Below are 19,829 nucleotides of genomic sequence, written 5' to 3'. Positions count from 1 at the left end.
ACAAGTTTTTCAATAAAGTCTTAAATAAGATGAATTTTCTATTGAAATTAATCATTTCTGATAATCCAGTACTGTTGTTCTACAAGCAATTAACAGAAACAATAAAGCAAGCAGAATTTTATAAGAAAAGGATCAAAGAAAGTTTTCATCCAGTGTATTTTACACATTTACACAACTTATTTGGGAACTGAAATTGGACCAACCAGCAATCTTAAACTTGTTTCAGTGTTTGACAGCTAACACGAACTACCTTTGCAATGAGACTATGTGTTAAAGTTTGGCCTATTGACTAACTGAAACAAAAATAACCAAACAAAGCAAATGTAATGCTTCACTGCAGCAGCTGGAAGAAATTCAAATCTAGAATCGGGCCTTAAGCACTAGGCACACTAAAATATACATAAAGAGAATGCTGCAATGTCAATGAAAGTGCAACCTCTTCAGCAAGGGGATTGAAGTAGAAAAAAAAGTCCTGTGCAAAAAAAAAAAAAAAAAAAAAACCAACAAAAAACACTTTTTTGCCTTTCCAGATTTCACAACATTATTCTACATGAAATACTGCTGTCAGCTGTTGACAAAGTACTGCAAATAGTAGCACTGTATGGCAACTACACAATGTGTTCACTTCTCTTTTTCATGCAGACAGACACAATGGACACAGGGTTGCAAATTCCAGTTTTATCACAGCTTCTCTTCTATGCCTCCAGAGCTAGTATCAAAGATCAGGATCACAGCTGCAGAGAAAAGTTTGGAAAGATGAAGAAACTACTCTCTCTACAGGAAAAGTTAAAACACAATCAAAAAGAGCAGCCCATGATGTGGACGAGACTTCACCACAGCTTTTCTCACTGAAGTATGAAATCCTATCCACCAGACTGCTGCCCTGTGCTGATGCTTTAATAATTGTCTAAAATTATCAGTTAGTGTTGGACAATTTTTCTACACTGCTTAGCAACCCTACCAAAAAAGACCAGTGCTATCAGAATTCAGATAACATCTGAACCAAAAGAACACAGCCCTCCATCTTAGAGGAGAGGGAAAGTGTTAAAATCAAATTTGGTAAGAAAGTAATAGTAGATAAGCTTAAACAAAGCTGTGTATGAACAATCCTCAAACACTTCTAGTCACATGTGAGAGACTGAACTATGAACTGTTTGACTCGAGTGGTCAAAAGTTGCCTGCCTGCAAGGCCACAGAGAAAGTGCTGGTGAGAGATGTCTCACAAACTGCTGCAAGATACCTGCGAAGAAGATTCTGGCACCAGAGCTATCTGGCCTGTGAAAAGCCTCTGTTCCAAGGCCACAGAGGTAGCGCTCATCAGAGACACCTCACCAACAGCTGCAAGACAACCTGGTGCATATGGAGGAATGCGGATGAGCCACATTCTCTTGTCACTGTTATGGAAAACACAGCCCCAAAATGGGGATAAGAAGGGCTGTTGAGAGGAGCCCCTCACAATCCTCCCATAGCCCAGCACCCAGAGACTTGGAACGTACAGGGGACAACCCCCAGAACACGACAGACCTGGACACCGAGGACACCGTGGATCTACAGTGGTGACTATCCTTGCAACCCTATCCCAACTGCTTGCTTGATTTCTGACTTTGCCTTCCATTCTATCCTGTTGCTACCTCTTTTTCTCTTACTTTTGATAATAAAAGCTGGTTTTAGTGTACGGCATTTGACCTCATTTTTGTCTTAATCTCGTTCTTGGGATCATATCGAAACCTTCCCTGACATTAGATCTAACACCATGTAACTTCTCAAAGAAATGTCAGCATTTTGGCTTGTTAGTGACTCTTCCATAGTATATTCCAAATGGAGGATAATTTGGGACAAACACATTCTACTACTGCTAGAAGTTTCCTCATAAAGTAAGATTCAACAGTTTCTTTAGAATTTAATTCTTAATCATTTGCCAAATCTAGAGTTCAGTTATACTAAAAAAACCTGAATATATGAACCAGCTTTTCTTTCCAACTACTGGAAAGGACAATATTAGTTTTGATTAATTCATTAAATGCCACTCAGACCACAATCCTACTGTGACTGAAGTTACAGCTATTCTTTGAGTTTAGTGGTAGCATTTCGCACACTCTTCTGGAATAAGAAATGTGAAAGGTTTTCTCATAAAGACAGACAAAACCCAGGTAAGTTATTTAGTGACATTTCATAAATTCTAATATGGAACACTAAAAACATGCTAACACTGTAATGTAGTCCTCAGACTATGGTAGCCTTTAAATGGCAACACAAATTCAGTTGACAAACCAAAAAACAACCCTATTTCATATTTTGGTGTGAATGCAGTGACTTCTTAGGAGCAAGCTCTTCTAGAAATACATTTAAAATTGGCTTCTAAAAGCAATACTGAAACCAACGGATTATTTTGCTACTATAAATGAAAGTACAACTGACAGTTCTATTCATCAACAGAAACTAAAGGTGGTCAGACATCATCATTCCCTAACATTGATAAGGGAATGTATAGAAGTAACTGAACAAAACACCTACAGTGCTCAGGTACCTCCTTCAATTCAAAGCAAGTTAACAAAGATTTTCACAAAGTAAGTTAAAAGAGTAAAACTCTAAAAAAAGAACATTGTATGGCTTTAGGAAGAGTATTGCTTTTGTTTGCTATTGAATAAAGAAAATCAAACATTAGTAAACATTTTTTTTAAATTAATTCAAATGAATGGCGTATCAGACTTAAAATACTGCCTTTTCTGAGGTTTGTTAATTATGCTTATACAAAGATCTTGAGTATGTTTACATTAACACAGTAACTTCACTACACCTCTATTTGGACTGGGTGAAAAACTGGGAACCTCTCTTAACTCTTTTAAAAAGATGGAATCTTAGACACTCAGAGCAAAATATGCCCTTGCACAAAACAAATTAAATAGGAAATATAAGACCAGTACTATCTTTTAATTTTGATGCATCATAAGAGCTCCTAATCTGCACCTAGAAGATTTCCAGTCCTTTTTGAAATGAGCCAGTTGTGAAGAATCTGAGGTCACTTCTGCAGAACTGCTGCACAACAATTTTACACAAGTGCTTCATTCTAATATTGTTACTATATTTACTAAATAGAAGACATATTCCATTAGTGAACTTCTTCAAAATTATTTGAACACATAAAAACACAGCACAGTGATTTCTTTTGTTGTAGAACAGGTTCAGACAAAGATTTAAAATAGCCTGGAAAAGGTTAAATACTCCCAGAAGCTATTACAAGAGAAGAAATGTGTATTACTTGCCCTGCAATATATGCTACATTTACATTTAACATTTAAAATGCTTTCAAAAGACAGGATGAGCAACCATTTGAAAACAGGAGAAATCAAATCAACTGAAGTGACACAAATCTGAATTAACAGGCTTTCCAGATGATCTGATTAATAACCAAAACGAACAGAGAAATTGCTTTTGCTGTGTTATTTATTTTACTAGCCAGCTTTATCCCTCTACATTAAGAGGCTCAAATGCATGGTGCTCTACTTATACTAAGAAGGGCCAAGCTAATCAAGAATTTATGGATCAGGATCAGAGAGAAGGCCAACAAAGAGGATGCCATAGTTGGCATCCAATCACTTATAAGACCAAGATGTAGCCTTCTTGACAAAAAGAAACCCCCACAATGCAGTTGCAGGCCCTGGTGCTCTTGGTACCGGAGCCACCCTGACAGCCACCCAAAGGGCAACATGGCAGCACATAAGCAACACCGATTTCTAGAGTGCATTAAAGACCATTTCTCCAATTTAGCTGGATTAGCCAACTCCGAGAGTCATTCTAGTGGAACTGCTACTCGTACATATGCAAGTACCTTTGCTTCTAAGGTGAGTGAAGGTCAGTAGCAGGCATGGCTGCAAAACAAGAAAAGGTAGTTCAGGATCTTACAAGAAACAAGGATGGTGACTAAAAGAATAATGACCCTGGACTTTGAGAGAGGAAGACTGCAGCTTGTTCAGGGATCTGTATGGCAGGATCAGAAAGCTCAGAAGCTTACAGAAGTAGTTAGAAAAATCTCGTAAAGGGACGGCTGGATATCCAGGTGATTGAGGGGAAAGTTGTATGAGAAATGCCACACTCTACAGATCACTGGAGGGAATAGTGAGGCCCATACGAGTAATACCATATGAAGCTGAGATGAACTAGGTAACATCATGAGAAATATTATATCTGGTTACTGGCATATGAAGGCTAGAAACAACTCGGAAAAAGAAATTAGGGACAGATTTTTTAGTTGGAAGGAGACTGGGGTATAAAAAGGGAAGTACAAGGGCAGTGAGGAGGGCCAAGAACCAGCAAAAGGATGACGAGATGTGCAAAGCCTGTGATGGATGCTGCCTGGGATATGTGACAGGCAGCCCTGCACTTTCTTATGGCAGCAGGAGCAAGATAACGAACAAAATCCTCTGCCCTGACCATGCAATAAAGGTCAAGCCGACATACACAGCCAAAGGGACTGGGGTGAGAGTACAGTGAGTGCTTTCCCTGCTCAGCGAGAGAACAGATGGATCGTGTATCCTGGTATCACCCATTTCAGACCTGACAGCACCTGAAGCTACCTAGTGCTTTGTAGCACTGATCTGTAAGCACTACTCGCAAGATTAGCTGGGTACTAAGTTGTGTGCATCAGACATTTCTCAAATAACATGACTTCAAATTATTTATTCTCTATGTACCAATGCAGAGATAAACAGAGAAAAATATGCTGCATTCCTCTTGGAAGACATGACAAAATTCAGAGGAAATCACCTTCCTTGGCAGCCCCTTAGAGCTGTGACTAACCTGTCCATCCAGCACACTTGCCTGTTAAGATCTGCCCTGGAAGACCGATACATATACATACTAGCTTTTAACAAAATAAAGCACCTGAGAAGTATTTCAAATCCCTGCCTCCTCTTTACCTTGTCTCCTATCCAGGAGACCAGATGAACTAATTATTCCTTTCCACCCTGTTGTTTACTTTTTCTTATGTTTTCAAAGCTGTCCTCTGCAATGAAAAGACAAAATTTTTCTTTCATGAAAGCACCGAGGTTCTCCTTCACCAAACTTAAAGGCTGCCTATGTTCACACAAGGCCTGTGCAAGTCTTCTTCCAGCAAATTATTCTCCGTAGAAATTTGTAATGAAAGGATAGTGGAGAGAATACTGATGTGCCATAGCTTAAAGGTGATCAGTCTGTAGAACACATATGCCTGTATGTATATAGGCATGCACACACACTCTTTTTATTTTATGTATATATTGTTTTCTAGATATATAACAATTTTATATAATATATAAATAATTTTATATAATATATAAATCAAAAAGACTACAGCTTTTCTGCAGACTCAATCAACAGAGCTTAAGAGAATCTCAGTGCACAGACACGCCAGGCAAGAGAGCAATGGAGAAAGTGGGCAACAGCCTGACAGAACGATACGCAAACCTGAGAGGGGCACTGAGCAGCCTATTTTCTCTGCAGGATTTTTAGTGGAGTAACATCTATTAAGATAGCAGTAAATCTCCACAGAAAGCCTGAAATACTTTCAGAGAATACACACAGAAAGTAAAGGGAAGAAAGGATTCTCATTCCAGCTTTTGTCATGAGTTTGTGCGAAGAAAGTAAATCAAGGTTGCTTCTGAATGCAGAATTCAAACATTCCAGACTTTGAGGGCCTTTCATATAGATTGACTGATCCACTGTATCAGTGGATGTGCACTGAATTGAAAGCCAAGGGACTGTGGGGTGTATTTAGTTAGACAAGCACTCAGAAGAATGGAGAATAAGAGTGCCAACAAACTGTTCATTTAGAACAGAATCTCCAAATTATCTCCCAGATTCATTATCTTCTGAATTTTTGATTACACTTCCATGTATTTCACAGTCTTGACTAAACCTCTCCTACTGTCTCCAAACAACTGTCTGGTTTCTCCTATTTTAATACAGGAATGACTTATTAGTAACTCTGCAAAACTGGGATTAGAATTGTCTTTGATGAAGGCCCAAATCCTGGCACAGAGGCCTGAGAACAGAACAGAACCGTACAGTACTCTGTCCACATCAATATCAGATACTAGATGGCACACCATGCTGAAATCCAGAAAGAGGCACTGGGATTCTGAAAATTCAGCACTACCACCATCTGTCAGTTGGTTTCTTAACACACTGGTTAAATTAGTGTGGTCATCCCTCTTAGTCCTAATCTTCTGCCACTACTCCTTACATTCAGTACAGTAAGACCTACAATGAGGTTTTAAAGATGCTGACAAATCACACAGGTGAGGGGGCAGACAATGCATATAGTGAAATTTTTCAAGTTTCTGCTGGTTCTCCTTTTTAGAAATTTCTCAGTCCATAAAGTCAGAAAGCATCTTTTATCATAGGGTTATGTACCTTAAAAAACATAATCATGTTAATTGCAGCGCAACACTGGAAGACCAGGTGTTCTACAGTCTAGTAATTTGTCACATTTTAGTTCATTATGCCACGTGCTGACAAGTTTGAAGACTTAAGTCTTCTCTGTATGAAATTCCAGAGACATAAAATTGATTTACCATTCATCTTTTTAACATCCTCCTGCTCCCTTCTGACTACCCATGTCCCATGAGATTATTCAAAAACTTCACGTCTTAAAACAAACTCAAACAGCTGTCATCTGTAAAGTCAACCTGTCAAAATAAATTTCCCTCCCATACAAAATGAGGAATGGTTCACATATATGTACAAAAATAGACATAGTAAAATAGATGCTATTCAGTCCAGTGCAGATGTTTCATCTTTACCAAGTGCACTGAATCTCCTGTGAGTTAATTTATGTCCAAGGAGCAACGTACCAATCACACTCAAAATAAGACTACTGTATATCATCTGTAGATAGTTCAGGTTCTTTTAAATTATACACTTCACAGGTTGGCATTTAGCTATGAGGCTGAAGGGCAAATCTGAAAAAAATAAAACTCAATACCTATTGTTCTCTATCCTTTTACTTCACAAGTTTTGTCTTCTGTTGTATATAGCAAATGTACGTTCTGCTGTAAGAGTTATTTCTCTCTGTAGAGATGTATTGGGTTTACACATAATTTCTATTTAGAATGTTCCTGAAAACGTGCAAAAGCACAGCATAAATATGAAACTAAATATATTACAAGATTGTCCAATTCTGTGTATTAACATAGTCAAAACAGCTATTTAAAGCTATCATACACTACAAAATTTCTCACTATACAGTTTTCACCTTCCAAGTTGATCATACTTACAGGGCATATTCTGCTAGAGGCAATTTGAAAACATCAAATACTTTCTTGTTCTTCATTAAGTAAACTGAACGCAAGTAGGACACAAAACACTGAAAGAAAAATAAAAGTATTTAACAAAAAAAAAGAAACCATTCAATTACTAACATGTGAAACTAACATTGTATTATTACTCTAAAGACAAAATTGAATTTCATTATTAAGTGGTCTAACACTGATTTCAGAATAAAATTCTTATACACAATACACATCAGCCAAAATTTATCAGTGCTACAGAAGTGATGCAGCTTCAAGTATTCAAATATTTCATTAAATGAACATTAGTTGGCTGAATTTCCCAACAGTATATCATTATTTTCCCTAGAAAGAAAATATGGCAAGTTAGTAAGAAGGAAACATCACTGTTTCAATTTTTTATTTCTCCTAGCTTTTCTCAATGTTGTTATACTATTCTGATATCCAAATTATGTAAAGCAAGAACAGACTGTGTTGCTATCAATCTGAGGCGTCCTGACTTAATCTTAGCTACTAACAGAAAGCAGTTCAACAAAACGTAGCTGCCTTTCACTGTGGCCTGAGATAATTCATATTGCCTTGCATTTGCCATCAGCTCATCACATACACACAGTCAATGAATGCAACTCAGCTGATCAACATAAATTCAGGATACAACATCTACTAAAACCAGTCCAAAATTGAAGTTTCAATTAATCCCATACTTTCACCAAGAACACTGGAAGCACTGCGTAACCGAATAACTTAATCTTGTGTTGCATTTTCCCTCCATCCATCCCAAAAGAAAAGATTGTTATTCTTTTCATGCTTCTTCTATGTAGTCTATTTCTGCTTATCAGCAGCAGCATAAATACTGGAATATTTTAAGTATCAGAAAAGATCCTTGGATTTCTGTTGTTAGTAACCTCATTTCTAACACATGCCAAACCTCCTACCACAAGTCTTAAACCAGCAAACACGAGCAGCAACAGCAAATTAAGATCCGAGGATTATATTCAAGCACACTATAATCACACCCTTGTTCTGCTGCGTACAGGCACCCATCAGAGAAAATTATTGTATTAATAATTCACATGGAATTTAAAAAAAAAAAAAAATAAAATCTATTTCTTGTTAACCTGAGACAGAGGAGGAAAACACCCAACAGTTAGGAGCATCCATCTCTTGTAGAGATTCTTTAAATGCTTATAAGAGAAAAAACATTTCCAAAGGTGAAAATAAAGATGAGACAGTAAATTAAGCCATATCATAAAGTCATTCTCTTTCCCTTGGCAAACTGAAATAAAAACTATTAATGTAAGATATGCAGAGCTAAGAGATATACTTTTCAAGCTGCCCAACACCTCATTAGAGAAGAAAGTTTTCATTTGCTTATTTTTCCAAATGCTAAGTTTTTGGTGTGGTGATGAAACTCCCCCAATTAATGGACAGACATAACTTCAGTGTCCCAGTACTCCCTACACAGTAACAGTCAAATTAGCAAGAAAAACACTTTTTAAAACTGCTTTTCAAAACTGGATGAATTGACGTATTAAATATTAAAATTACAAGAAATGCCAAAAGGCAGCATCAGTCCATGAGAGGAACTGCAGAAGTTTCAAAGGAGCCCCAACCTGGTTCACTCTCTTTCCAAGCAACAGCAGAGGAACCATGTCCTATCAAATGAACCATGAAGTTTAGTGAAGCAATTAGTAATCAAGAATTTTCTTTCCCCCCCCCCCCTTTTTTTTAAAAAAAGTAAAAGCGTCTTGAAGCAAATCAACAAGCTTAGGGCATGCAATCACTTAGACCACATGCCCTCAACACAGTAAACTACATCCTACCTGAATTTCTGTGCATAGCCGTGCTGTTTCACTGCTATCTGATCCATTCCGATAGGGAATTTATTTCTTACAAGTGTCAAGAATTTGGCAGCTTGCAACAGACAGGCTAGACAGCACAACACTCATGTCTTTAAGAAATCCAGCATTCCAGATAAGGATCCAAGGTCAGGATTTCATCTGCATTATTTTTCTTGTTTTATTCACACTGATATGTAAGACTACTGGGGCACATTTGCATAGTATGCTTGACACTTAAATCTTATTAGGAGGAACACTTGTACAATAAACCACTTGTCCAGACTTGACGATTTTCAAAAACTGAATATATATACAGTTTGTCTGCAAGGTGACACTGCACTGCTACCCATAAATGAAAATTTGCAACAAAAATTGCTTGAAAGGGTAATTAAAAGGCAATTAAATTTAAATTAACTTTTTTTATCTGTAACACTGACACACAACCCATGTTTGATTTTATTCTTGTGCTCTTCTGAAACTTTAACATTATTTTCTTTTGCCCAATTCAGAATGATCTTTCTCTGCCCTTTAAGAGATCTTAAAAAGCCAAAGCCAGAAATACAGAGGTTTGTTAGTATTTTCATTCCAAGTAAGATGATGCTGGCTTCCTCCTACTCTCATCCTCCCCCAACCAGCTGTTCTGTCACTTCTGATACAAACTGGTATAACTGCAACTTCTGTGGCAGTTGCAGATGATCATAATATGTCACCAGTACACCTGGCCTGTGCAATGCTACGACGAAGCTTATGCTGACATTCCACATGCTACAAGCAATACTTTGTGCACTACAAAAACCTGGGACACCTAAACACCAAAAACAGTTTTATAAGTTGTCCCTTGAACATTGCCTTAGACATTTCATTCACAAAGTTCCCACTGACCTCCTCAGGCACTTTGATGTAAGACTCCTTGTTTAGGAAAGAAAGAATGACATTCCTCTGACCTAGTAAGTGTCTCTACTGCAGGCATCCAAGCTGTGTCACATCACACAAGCTACCTTTGCAGTGCGAAGAAATCGTCATTCATCCATCCCAACTGTTTTTTTAAGCATCTGTTAGGATGCATCCCAAAAATGCCTGTTCCTCTCTACCAGCTATAAATGAAAGCTCAGGCAGATTAGCTCACATGGGACATCTAAAGTTAAATGACATGAACCCCAACTTAAGAATTTTAAATATTGCAACTTGCTTCATTTTACATCCCAGTTCAACATATAGGCTACAACTCCTAATCTCTCTTTAAGCATTCATGATCCCCTTTTCATTTTACCCTATCACGCTGGTTTACCAGAATGTCTTCAGGTGTCATCAATCCCCACACTAGCTCAGACAAATAAAAAGTTTTTTACACTGATCCAGAATTTCTGCAATCTTGTATTTCTAAGGCTTTGGCATTTCCAGATATCTGATCATTTGGCCATTGGTCATGCTCTTTAAATTTGACCTACATGTATAACAAAGAAATGACCTGAAAGATTTTCTTATTGTTCTTTCAGTCACCTTCTTTCCCTGTAGCCCAATTTCAACTCCTTGTTTTACATCATTTGGAAGACACTTGGTACAACTACATAGTTCTTAGGCTCGTGATATCCACAGTTTAAAACCAAACAAACCAACCAACCTCAGAAAATCAACCGACCTTCAATAATACAAGCAGTAATCTCTGTCTCCCAAACTAAAAATATTATAAACCCAAGGAAAGGTCAACAAACATGTCTAGTCACCGCAAGAGACAGTGCAATGCCCAGAAAAGTTTCACAGGCCATCTTCCATGGAAAGTGTCTTTTACAATCACCTTGTTCTAGTCCAGGAACCTGCCTAACTATTTTAAATTTTCGTACCTTCCCCAAACCTGCTAATATCTTGGTGAAATTCACATATTGTTCATGGACTTTCCCAACATTAAACAGCACAACAAAGAAACCCCATTCATATCCCCATTCACACACTTCACCTTACATGGAATAGTTGTACTACGCTATTTTGCTTCTCAATTAAATCCAAATTAAAGTTAAAATGCTTTATTCAATGCACTGGTTTTTATCACTGAGGAAGGACAAACTATCATATATATTTGGGAGATACAACAATAAAAACTGATTAAGAAAATGGGCATGCGAGGCCTACATGGCTTCATATTTCTAAATTTTTAAGCCAAGTAATGAAATCTGCTAGTTTTCAGTAACCTCTTACTACTATTTTTAATTGTTCTCTATCAGCTCCCCAGCAAGAGTCCTCTCAGGAAGAACTACCAATTTACCTATCACTTTCAATCAAAAGGGTTACTAAACTGAAAAGGGTACACAGTCCTATTATTCATTGTACTACAAGGATGCACGATGAAAAAAAAAGACGTATTTGTACTGCTTTCTTAGCTTTATGTTTTACAGAATCACAGAATAGTTGAAATTGAAAGGAAGCTCCAGAGATCATCTAGTCCAAACCCCTACTCAAAGGAAGGTCAGCCTGAACAGGCTGCTAAGGAACACACCCAGTTTTTAATATCCAATAATGAAGACTGCACAGCCTCTCCATGCAACCTGTTCTACTGTTCAAGCACCCTCACAATAAAAGCTTTTTTCTTGGGTTTAAATGCAGGTTTTTTGCATATAAATTCGTGCCCATCCCCTCCTCTCCTGCCACTGGGCACCACTCAAAAGACACTGGCTCCATCTAATCTATACTTCTAATACAGGATATACTCCACGTGCTAAGTCATCTTTGTGGTTCTTCATTGCCTCCAGTATGTCCATGTTTTTCTTGTACTGGAAGCCCAGAATCAAGTTTTGTGCTCCAGATGTGTCTCACCAGCACTGATCAGAGGGAAAGAGAAGAGCCACCTCCCCTGACCTACCAAAAACATTCTGCGTAACACCACCCATAATCATAGAATGGTTTGGGTTGGAGGGGACCTTAAAGATCATCTAGTTTCAACCTCCCCTGCCATGGGCAGGGACACCTTCCACTAGATCAGGTTGCTCAAAGCCCCGTCCAACCTGGCCTTGAACCCTTCCAGGGAGGGGGCAGCCACAACTCCTCTGTGCAACCTGTTCCAGTATCTCACCACCCTCACCATAAAGAATTTCTTCCTTACATCTAATCTAAATCTACTCTCTTTCAGTTTAAAACCTTTACCCTTGTCCTACCTCTACACTCCCTGATAAAGAGTCCCTCCCCAGCCCCCTTTAAGTACTGGAAAGCCACTATAAGGTCTCCCTGAAGCCTTCTCTTCTCAAGGCTGAACAACCCCAACCCTCTCAGTCTGTCCTCATAGGGAAGGTGCTCCAGCCCCTGATTGTCTTCATGGCCCTTCTCTGGACCCACCTGAGCAGGTCCCTGTCTTTATTACAGGGGCCCCAGAGAATGTGGTTGGCCTTCTGCTGTAAAGGTACATTGTTGACTCATGTTCAGCCTGTTGTCCACTAGGTCCTTTTGTGCAAAGTTGCTTTCCAGCCAACTTGGTCCCAGACTGTACTGATATATCGAGCTCCTCCTCCCCAAGTTCAGGTCTCAAACAGCTGGGAAAGACTCAAACAAAACCCTCAAATAGCTAAGAAGCAGTGACTACTAAATCAAAAATCACTTTCATATCCAAGACTCTAAAATAAGTATGTCCTCACTATGCTCTAACTTTGGCACAAAAGCAGTAGGTCAGGTGGCTCTTCAGGCATTACCATCATCAGCCCATGCTGAGTCCATGTCAGCTCACACTGGCTATACAGGCATACTTACCATCAACTGCTAACACATGATTATTGCTTCTACCAATGCCATGTCTTAAAGCTTAAAAATCAGAACAATTCTGCAGTTTCTAACACTGCTTCTAGGGCATACATGAGCAGATCAGTTATTCCAACAGCAGTTCTATTCAACTAGCATGCCTCAAGAACTATAGTGCAGCAGATGACTTACCCTTTGAGCTCTGTCTTTTAACTCCTGATCTTGAGCTAAGAAAGCTTGCATTCTCTTTTGGATGTCTGTAAGTTTTTCAGGATTAATTCTAATTAAAAAAAAAAAAAAAAAGTAGTTAGCTTTATTAGAACATTCAAAAATAAGCACCTATGAAGTTCTCAGGAGTATCCTCACATCTTTTGCATTGCTTTAATATGCATGAAGTTATTACCACTCTGAAACAACTTAGAATGGAACGATATTAAAGGATGAAGCATACACTCCTCAAACAGTACAGAAAAGACAAATGGGAGCTCAAGACTTTTTATCCATAAACAGTTTTCAGTGAAGGTGGCGAAACTTCTTCTAAAGCAAAGACAAAATCAGCAGAAAAGAACTTCTCGAATCTATAAAAATTCTGAGAAAAAAAACAGAAGAAGCATAATGAATTATAGTATTACTTTATACTGAGATAGCAGTCTTCATAAGGAAATTCTCAGCATTTTTGAAAGCTTAAACAACATCCATTGCCCTGGGAATACTGGAATTTAACTGCTTCTTTCTTACAGCCAGATGAGCAAAAATAAAGGACACTGAGATCAAACAGATTTAAGAGTTCCTCAAAATATTGATCAGGTGAATAAAGAACAGTGACCATATTACAGAAAACGCCATTAAATCCAGTAAAAAGGTATACAAATCCTCTCCCAGACTCTGGATTTTTACATTTCATCTAGTGCTACCTACACTGTTCCAGGTTTATTTGCCCAGATCTTTTCTTATCTACTTCTGGTTTTGATCTGCTAGTGCCACCCAAGTGTATCATATGACCTACAAAACATGGTAGGAGATTACCCCTCAAGTAGAAGTCAGAAGAGATGCACAACTACAAGATTTCTTAATCTGGTTTTCGCTGCTGTGTGCCAAATCATCCTATACTGTAAAACAAAACATGCCCTTTGCAGAAGGAAGTCTGGAAAAAAAAGAATCAAAATCACGCCTCTTCACGCAGCACTAAGTCAGTCTAAAAAACATGACTGATTAAAATACCAGGCAAGAAACATTTCATAGTCATTTTCTGTAACATAAACCATTATGATCATCTATTATTCTTACTAAATATGAAAGCAGCAATTAAGCAAGGGGTTGGAGGGTATTACCAAAGAATACTTTAATTTATAAAGACATCAAGCTTTATTCCCTCACCATTTCTATTTCTTATCTGTCAGATACAGCCAGTGGAAAACTGTAGTGCACACAAGAGCTATTTAGCTACAGTTTTAGGAAAAGATCAAAAAGATGAGTTCCAGTTCCAAGGCAGCACATAATTTGCTCTGAAAGTGTAAAGACAGAAGACAGAAAAGAAGAGGCATGAAAAATTCAGTGGGGGACAAATTGGCCAACAAGTCTTTGAAATACAATGCAGGATGGAATGCACATGAGATACTGAAGATAGAAAAAGTAAATAGAGAGAAGGCTCTTCAAGATTTTATTCTATAAAGCAAGATTGAGAAGGTGACAATGAAATTACGTACAATGCTAACAAAAGAAAAATGCTAGAATAACAAAATAAATGCAGTGACTTGCTTAATACCAAATTGTATTAGAAGGTACAAACACAAAGTATACTACCTCACTGTCAGGAAAAGCCTGGCTAGATGAAAATATGTTTACAATGACCTGAAACTCAAAAAAGAAAGCTTAAAGTAGAACTCAAAACAAGTATAAAACCAGCACAAATACACTGGAATAAAATAAGACAAGCACAAAATGAGATACAAAAAGTAAAGAAGGGATAGCATGAATAACAACAACAAAAAAAATTAACATGAACTCCATTAGTAAGACAGCCCAGAGAAGAGTTGGATTGCTAAATTATGGGAAAGCTATTAAAGAGATGACCTCAAGGCGCTTAAATCAGCCAATGCCTTTTTTCTATTGTCTTCACTCAGTGGCAGCTGAAATCAGAGAGCCAACAGCTACAGCACAGTCTAAGCTCACACCAGAATCACAAATCACAGGTTAACAGCTACACAGATAAATCATCTGGGTCAAAAGAAATTTGCTGCATAGCAACTAGAGAGAAAGTCAAAGCACTTTCAGTCATAGTTGCATCTATTCTTGAGAACTCATCTGAGACAGATAAAAATCTATGAGACGGGGCAGGTAAACACAGTGCCTATCTTCAAAGGGGGCAAAAAAATAAGTTAAACAATTAACTTTTTTCTTGATACCGAAAGAATGATTTGTAAGCACCTAAAGAAAATAAGCAGAGTGGTCAACATATCTTAGTCATGCAAAACATGACCAATCAGATTATCCACCACAGCAGCACTAGCAGGCTTTAAGAATAAGAAAGAAACAGCAGATGTCATAGTTGATGTCAGCAAAGCATCTGGCAGTGCACGTTCTCATAATCTACAGAAACATGGTCTACATGAAATCTTGAAGTGAATGCAAAACTGGCCTTGGAGGTGTATTCAAAGAGTAGTTGAGACTGTCAACTACTGACTGTTGTCACTATCAAACTCCAAATACATATCAAGTGCCAATCCTTACCTGGGCCCACTATTATTCATTATTTTCTATGACGTGATTATTGTAAGAATATGATTCATTATTTATAGCAGCAAATATGTCATTGGGGCTTCCAAGCATAACTGGCATTAATCTTAGACAAGATGTAACAACATTTTGTTGACTGCACATAAATTTTAGTTTGAGTAATTTGGTTGAAATTTGCAATAAAAGGTTTTGAAAAAGACAGAAAACACAAGACACTTTACAGTTAAAAGCATGGCAAGATAATGTGGTGTAAATCTAAGCAATGTCAACCAAGAATTTGGTGCCCCATGCACATTTTGAGATTATGTGTTTGTTAATCAATGAGTAAATTTGCAACACTGAATACTACAGAAAGAGTCATAATGCTGGATTCTCTCTTCTCCAGCACTGTATCATGATAACCATCCGCTGCCATCTTCATCTCACGCTGGAATTGCAAAAATAAGAAAGCTGGTCATTGTTAAATTGGATTTTGGTTTTAATGAGTTATTTCTTTCTGAACAAATAAAACTCTACAGTAATTATATACATGTGACTATTTGGAGAGAGAGACAAACCTAAAATCTAAACATTTAAATGAATTATCATAATTTATATGGTTGCCTAAACAGCTAAGAACCAGTGAGCTAGAACTAACTAAGCAAAGACTAAAAGGGGAATTTTATTACATTGTCTGTCATTTAAAATAGGCTGTTTCTCTCCTGTCTTACTTTGGGAATACAAATCTTGCATTTAAAGAGCCATATAACTTTTTGAAACTTTTTTTTTGTCTAACAGTTGCATAAATGGCCACATTTCACTGTGCCGTGATATATATATATATGAACTCAGCCTGCTTGGTCTTACGAACTGATCAGACAGCACTCTGAATTTCCTGGTTGATACTTCCTTTCACTTCCCTTGTTTTTAACACAAGGATACAAACACTGGTTTAAGGAGATACTCCCTCTTCCCCATCTTCTCTAAAGTAGAACTTAAACAAAAAAGCTCAACAACCACCAAAAAGACCATGCTGCCATGATGTAGCAAAACAGTTTCTATATTCCACCTAGCTTCCAAGGAGTAGAAGGTTTTGCTCCATGCTCTCGGCCTACAATGTGGTTCCCTAAGGTTACAGTGGATGACCTGGAAGGCTGGAGAGAGAAAGAGAGCTGGGACCTAAAGAAGGCTGCTCAGAGTTGCCAGCCTTCACACCAGCAGATCACATACAGGTGTATAACCATGCTGGTTAGTGACACCAATAAACTGTCCTACAGTAATGATGGTAATGGGGAAGCAGCAAATTTTAATAGATTCCTTGGTATTAATATTACTGTCACGTGAAGTACACATGCAAGTATTCGCCACTGTCAGAAAAAAAAGGTGCTTTGTTGTTGTTTTCTCCAAGAACCACATTTTTGTCATAATATTAAAGAAAGCAATATTACACTGTGGGTATCCATATGCTTGCACTTCCTTTGGTAAAATTTCCAGACACAAAATTTGTTATAACAACCCCTTAGGAAGCAGCTCTTATCTTGTTACTCAACCAAATTGGATGCCATGAAGTAGTCTCAAGGTATTATCAAAAATAATTTCAGTTTACAGCTTGCATCTAAAACTTTGAAATTATAGACTCCTTATGAATACGTACATAACATTTAATACTTTCAGAGTGGCTTTTTGCCATATTTGAATGCTCCAAAATATGATATTTATTATTGCACATTTTGCATTTTTTCTTGCTCTGTTCAAACAATGAAAGAGAAATCTATTGTTAAAAGCACCACCTGTAAATTGGCAGCTTGTGATGATTACAAAGGATTGGTATACTAACCGGCTCTACAGGGAGCTTAGATTTAAAACTGAAAATTAAGAAAACAGACCAAACCCTAGCCTTTTGAATAGGTATTCAGAAAAAGAAAAAAGTTCGACCCCTCTCTGCTTTCAAATTATGGAACTGTTTTAAAAGCTCTGTCTAAATGAAATAAAGGAATGTTAAGAGCTGTTTGTAAGTCAGAAAATACAAAACAAGGAAAGTAACAGAAAACTTGTTCTTGTGAACTCTACACAAGAAAATAGGCTAACAAGAACAGCAAAACAAATTTTTTTAGAAACAAAAAGCTGTTAGAATTAATTTCATAAGTTTAAAGGTTTAAACTCTGTTGGCATTGAGCAATGCTCATTACCGTCTAACTGACAAGTTAAATCAGTTCTTGAGAATCTATTATTAGGTAATTATGCTCAAACATCACCAAAAGACTTCAACAGAAAACCTAAACATGATCCATGGGTTGATGGAACTTCAACAGTTTATCAGCTGCCAAAACACACCAGGGTTGTATTAATTGGGAAACTGGCTAGAAGTAAATAACCTAAGAGAATGTGTAGTTAAAAACTTTTAGGATTAAACTGGTTTGCAATCCACAAGTAATTATAAGATTTTTTTAGAGGATTTCAGTTAGCCTCTTAAAAGTATGATGCTAAACCATTTAAGCCTTAACCATATTAGGCAGATAAACTCTAAGTGAGAGCATTCTCCCTCATTAAGATGTTACAAGTAATAAGTTACGTTTTGTAGATTGAAAAACTGGATCTCAGGGCAAGCTGTTAAAATATATTATCAATCAAAAGCCCTGACTTTGCTTATAATGATTCCAGTTAAGAATGTTACCTAAATGTATTCATTATATATATGCCCTAGTGGCCTGGTAAAAGAATGAATTTTCATGTGGTATGTAAAGAAGAAAGAAACAAACAAACAACAACAAAAAAAAAAAAACACAGAACAACCTACTTTAATGCATGCTATTATTGAATTTTCACTTAATTAGTTTTTTCCATTGTAAAGATTCTCGTTTAGTAGATTGTAATAACGGCCAGTCCCGAAGTATGTGTTCACATTATTTCTTAACTCGTGTTTTTGACATAAATGTACATGGAAAGTGTAACAAAAAACTGTCTAAGTAGTGGCAATTTCTTACCATCCTTTATTACACTAGAATTTAAAGAATACAGTATCGTTAATTTTGAGCAGACCTGGAGGTTTAAGCAATGAGGTAACAATAACCATTTAAAGTTTCACTCTATTCTGATTTCTTCTCAAAAACAATTATACCACAAACACTTCCTACATACAGTTAATTACCTTATTTGATTAGATACCCATATCTTCACCTTCAAACCACAGCTGTTCAAAGAGTCCTAGCCTAACTCATATCCACCTGTAGAGAAACTTAATTTTCTACCTTGTCATCCTTCTCTGCATTTCTTCCAGCTCCACTCTACAATCTTTGGCATGGTATAACCTGAACTGTGTAACTATTCAAAATGGAGTCAGGTTCATACCATATTTTCTGGCTTGCTTTCAATCCTTCTTCTGTATTTCCTTCACATTCTGTTCCCTCTTTAGATTTAGCATTAGAATGAAGAACAATTAACTCCTTCCTGCCTCTAGTTTCTAATTAAGAAATTATCAAGAATTCTTTTTAGTGGTGTGGGTTTCTTCTATTATTTTTACAGTTAGGGTCTTTGTCTTTCCTATATGTCCATTAATCTGTATTTAATAGAAACTGGAAATACAAGTGCTTTTTTATTTTTACACAGCATTATATGCTTCTGCAACTGTCAAAGTCAGTTCTCTTTTGTACAGGTAGCATAAATTCTACATATGTCTATTGGAATACTCTTTCTAGTACACAAAATCATCATTTAGCCACATCTTTTATTTCCTGTTCTTCAACTAACTGATTCAGAAAGATCACGACGAATTGGAGAAACAGTCTAAAGAAAAGACAGGTAAAAGAAACAAGAATGATAAAAGGTATAAAAACATATAGGAATAGATTAAAGAAATTGTAATTGTTTAATCTGCAAAAGAAAAGAAGATAAAGAGATATCATGATAATGTTCAATTACATAAAAAGTAGTTGCAAAGAGTAAAAGAATACATACTTTTCCATATACTCTTGGCACAGGACAAAAGTATTTCACTTAAATTACTTACAAGGCTCACCAAACACTTGAACAAAAAACCTTAATGGCAGGAACTGCTAAGTATAGATGAGATCACTCTGGGAAATTGTGAAGATACCCATTGGCAAGTTAGACAAGCATCTCGTAAGAATTTGTGCAGCTGATACTGCCTTTGGAAAAGAGGATGGAATAGGTAACCTCTCAAGGTCTTTTCCTTCTACAACACTATGAAACTCTCCCTTGTTTGTCCAGCTCCAGGCAATTCAAGCACTTTACTTCGTCAGGATTGTCACAGACACATCACACATTATTC

The 19,829-nt window shown here is 37.1% G+C and overlaps 1 protein-coding gene across 1 annotated transcript in view; it reads right to left on the bottom strand.

The window, feature by feature from the left end:
* DDX10 (DEAD-box helicase 10) overlaps positions 1-19,829 on the bottom strand; it is a 188,946-nt gene that overhangs the window by 141,186 nt on the left and 27,931 nt on the right. Inside the window, exons 11-12 of the mRNA XM_032990776.2 lie at positions 13,019-13,106; positions 7,254-7,342 (exon numbers count right to left, since the gene is read on the bottom strand). Of these exons, the coding sequence (XP_032846667.2) occupies positions 7,254-7,342; positions 13,019-13,106 (177 nt within the window). The remainder of the gene's footprint in view (positions 1-7,253; positions 7,343-13,018; positions 13,107-19,829) is intronic.

The sequence above is a fragment of the Tyto alba genome, unplaced genomic scaffold (genome assembly GCF_018691265.1).
Source record: "Tyto alba isolate M040663 unplaced genomic scaffold, T.alba_DEE_v4.0 Super-Scaffold_2, whole genome shotgun sequence".
NCBI classification, from domain to species: Eukaryota; Metazoa; Chordata; class Aves; order Strigiformes; family Tytonidae; genus Tyto; species Tyto alba.
Note: the sequence above shows the minus strand (reverse complement) of the source record. Positions and strands in the feature narration are given on the sequence as shown.